At 40.3% G+C, this 3,291-nt stretch overlaps 1 protein-coding gene across 1 annotated transcript in view; it reads right to left on the reverse strand.

The window, feature by feature from the left end:
• The window catches only part of LOC101847143 (tubulin beta chain), a 41,134-nt gene that overhangs the window by 16,087 nt on the left and 21,756 nt on the right, over positions 1 to 3,291 (reverse strand). Inside the window, exons 3-4 of the mRNA XM_013088046.2 lie at positions 2,943 to 3,053; positions 2,132 to 2,145 (exon numbers count right to left, since the gene is read on the reverse strand). Of these exons, the coding sequence (XP_012943500.1) occupies positions 2,132 to 2,145; positions 2,943 to 3,053 (125 nt within the window). The remainder of the gene's footprint in view (positions 1 to 2,131; positions 2,146 to 2,942; positions 3,054 to 3,291) is intronic.

Consider the following 3,291-nt stretch of genomic DNA (forward strand, 5'->3'; position numbering starts at 1 on the left):
TGGGGGGGGGGGAGGTTAATGAGCAACTTATTTCTCAAACTGGAAGTCGAGGCCGAAGTGAGAAAAATCTGTGTAAAGTGTCTTTCAAAGGGTTGCAACAAACTTGAGTACGCTGGGTTTTGGGTTTGTTTGTTGTTGGGGTTTGTTTTTGTTTGGGTTTTTTTGTTTAATGTTGGCGTTTGGTGCCCCCATCGATACAATTTCCTCCATTTAGGAGGAGGGCTTCGACTCTCTCTGTCACGGAAGATCCGAGTTTAGAAGGATGAAAGTCCAAGCAGAGCGACCGAGATTTCCGATAAAAAAAATTCTCCCATACGGGAATCGAACTCAGGTCCTTTGCCTTCGACAGCGCTTAACCGCGACACCAAAGAGATAGGCGAGATATCACTAAGTAAACCTGACCATGGGGGCTCTCGTGGCCTACATGTTAAGATGATCGCCTCTCATTCAAAGGTCCCGGGTTCGAATCCGGGTAGCGACGGGAAAATGTTCATTACCATTAAGAAAGCCAACAAGATCTCTGGATATGATTTTACTAGAACTGATGAAATGTATAACACCACAAGTTTAAAAAAAGGTAAAAAGCATTTACAAACGACCCAACACCTCCTCTTTCCTCGAAAAATTTTAAGATCACGCAGCAGCAGATGTTCCCCCCCAAAAAAACAAATAAAGAAAGATATATAAAAGAAGTTTTTTTACCTTCTAATAAAAGGCTATTGTCAGAATAAGCATAATATGTATTGCTCTTTAGAGTGTGTATCTATATAGCTCCAAATGTCTAGTAATTAAATTCTTGCACGTTGTTGAATGATGCCTCTGATGTGATATGTACTTTTTGTCAGCTTTACTTCTCTTTTCATATTGAATTTTAATGAGAGTAATATGAGATTTAAATTTTTTATGTATACCCTGGTGTGTTTTTACGGTCCTGCAGAGCCAAGAAAAATTTCCCTCTGGGATAATAAAGTATTATCTTATCTTATTTTATAACTTAACTGTGTAAGCCAGACGACTACATGTACATGTAGTTGAATTTTTTGCAGACAAACATCGTCTGTGGCTGTGGTCTACATGAGACTGCTGATGTCAGCAACTTTTTTTTTAATGGAGATCAAAACCTGACCAATTTACTGCTAACCAGCTGTTCCAACCTCAACAAACTCTTTTTGTTCTTTATTAATTCTCCCCATACGGAAATCGAACTGAGGTCTGCCTTCGATAGCGAAGTGGCTAACCGCTGCGCCACAGACGCCGGTATGAGTTTACTGGGTGAGCCAGACAGCTGCATGTACTTGAACGTTTCGAAAACAATTAATGTGAACGGCGCTGACAAAATGAGTTACTTCTCGGATTTAAGCCCTATGAAAATCGCTACATCACGCTTATAGGTGAGGTTTTTACAATTTGTAAGTATGAAATAGAGTAAGGCTTGTTATACTTAAAGAATATGACATCAATAGAAAATCTACAAATTTGGCCCCTGTGTCAATTTTTGGTTAATATCTCCATTGGTAGATTGCGAGAAGTAACTCATTTTGTCAGCCAGTCTCACAAATGTATCCGTTCGTGGTGTGGTGTTTGGGCTAGACTGCTGATGTCAGATTAATCTCTTTTATTTTTTATGGAGATCAAAACCGAACTGATTTACTACAAAGCGAGCTTACTAGTTTACTAGTCGTTTACTATGAGAGCCAAAATACTTGATCAATGTTGTGCAGAGAAATTAATGTACCCTTCTCAGCAACATTCATTGTTGTTGTTTTTATGGAGATCAAAAAAACAGGATTTACTGTTAGCCAGCTGTTCCAACCTCAACAAACTCTGTTTAGAAAAAAATTCTCCCCACTCAGAAATCGAACTCCTGCCTTCGATAGCGAAGTGCCTAACCGCTGCACCACAGACGCCGATCTGAGTTTACTGCGTAAGCCAGACAACTGCATGTAGTTGAACATTTGCAGACAAACACATCTGTGGCTGTGGTCTACATGAAACTGTTGATGTCATCAACATTTTGTAATGGATGGATGGATGGATGGATGGATGGAAGGATGGATGGATGGATGGATGGAAGGATGGATTTACCGTACGGGAATTGAACTCTTGTCTAGTCGACAGCTGGGTGCCTAACCGCTACACCACTGTCTAGACCAGACAACAAGTTCAGAAGTTCAGTGTTTTGCGGACTAATATGCCCTTGGCTGTTGTGTCTGGGTGTGTCTGCTGAAGTCAGCAACTTTTATTTTTCATGGAGATCAAAACAGAACTGATTTACTGTAAAGCCAGCTGTTTCGACTGCAACAAGCTCTGAGTACATGTGCTCTTTTCAGCTGGGGTCTCATTCTTAAAACGAACGTTCAGTTTAATAATCTAATTGGTCGCTATGGGAAAGACTCCGTGGCAAAACACACTAAGTCCATTAACTACAAAACTTAGGGGAAAATGAAAACAAATCTTCCTCTCTGAAAACAAGAGTAAACGAAATACACTTTTATTGTACTAAATAATGAAGGATACAGCGCATTTCCGGAGGAAAAAATCATTCTCAGAATAGTTCTTTCCATAAGATGTTTTAGTGGACGAAATTTTCCGGAAATGCCTAGATTTCGCGTATAGTGCGTTTTGCAGTGGATCTCTTCACAGTTAGCTTTATCGTGATGTGAACGACCGTTATTAGGACTACACACGTCATGATCAGGCCACCAGTTGGTCATTATTGGACCTGAAATAACTCAGGTTAGATTAAGCGTTCAGCCAATACCAAATACACTCTATTTGATACCAAACTAGAACATGAGTTTACGAATAAATACAGGTCCGTTTTTTAACTGGTGGTTATAAAATACAGATGATAGATCGTAGATCAGCCACAAGACATCAAAGATATATCGTAAGTTTTCATAGAAATAGTAAAAACCTTTCCCTTAATTAATAGAACTCACCAAAGACAAAGTTGTCGGGTCTGAAGATCTGACCAAAGGGACCCGACCGGACACTGTCCATCGTGCCTGGCTCCAAGTCCACCAGCACACAGCGAGGGACATACTTGCCACCTGGGGAGGTTCCAAATGTTTGCCAAATAGTGTAATAATTTGTAACCGCGTTACGTCCCGATCAACGCTCCTTTACCTCAGCTGATGTCATTCTGGACTACGAAATGGGTGGCCCTGTTGTTGTTGTTGTTGTTGTTGTTGTTGTTGTTGTTGTTGTTGTTGTTGCTGTTGCTGTTGTCGTTGTCGTTCTTTTGTTTTGTTTTTTAATTTCATTGCGGGGGGTTGTTTTTGGTTGGGG

This window comes from Aplysia californica, unplaced genomic scaffold (genome assembly GCF_000002075.1).
Source record: "Aplysia californica isolate F4 #8 unplaced genomic scaffold, AplCal3.0 scaffold00677, whole genome shotgun sequence".
NCBI classification, from domain to species: Eukaryota; Metazoa; Mollusca; class Gastropoda; order Aplysiida; family Aplysiidae; genus Aplysia; species Aplysia californica.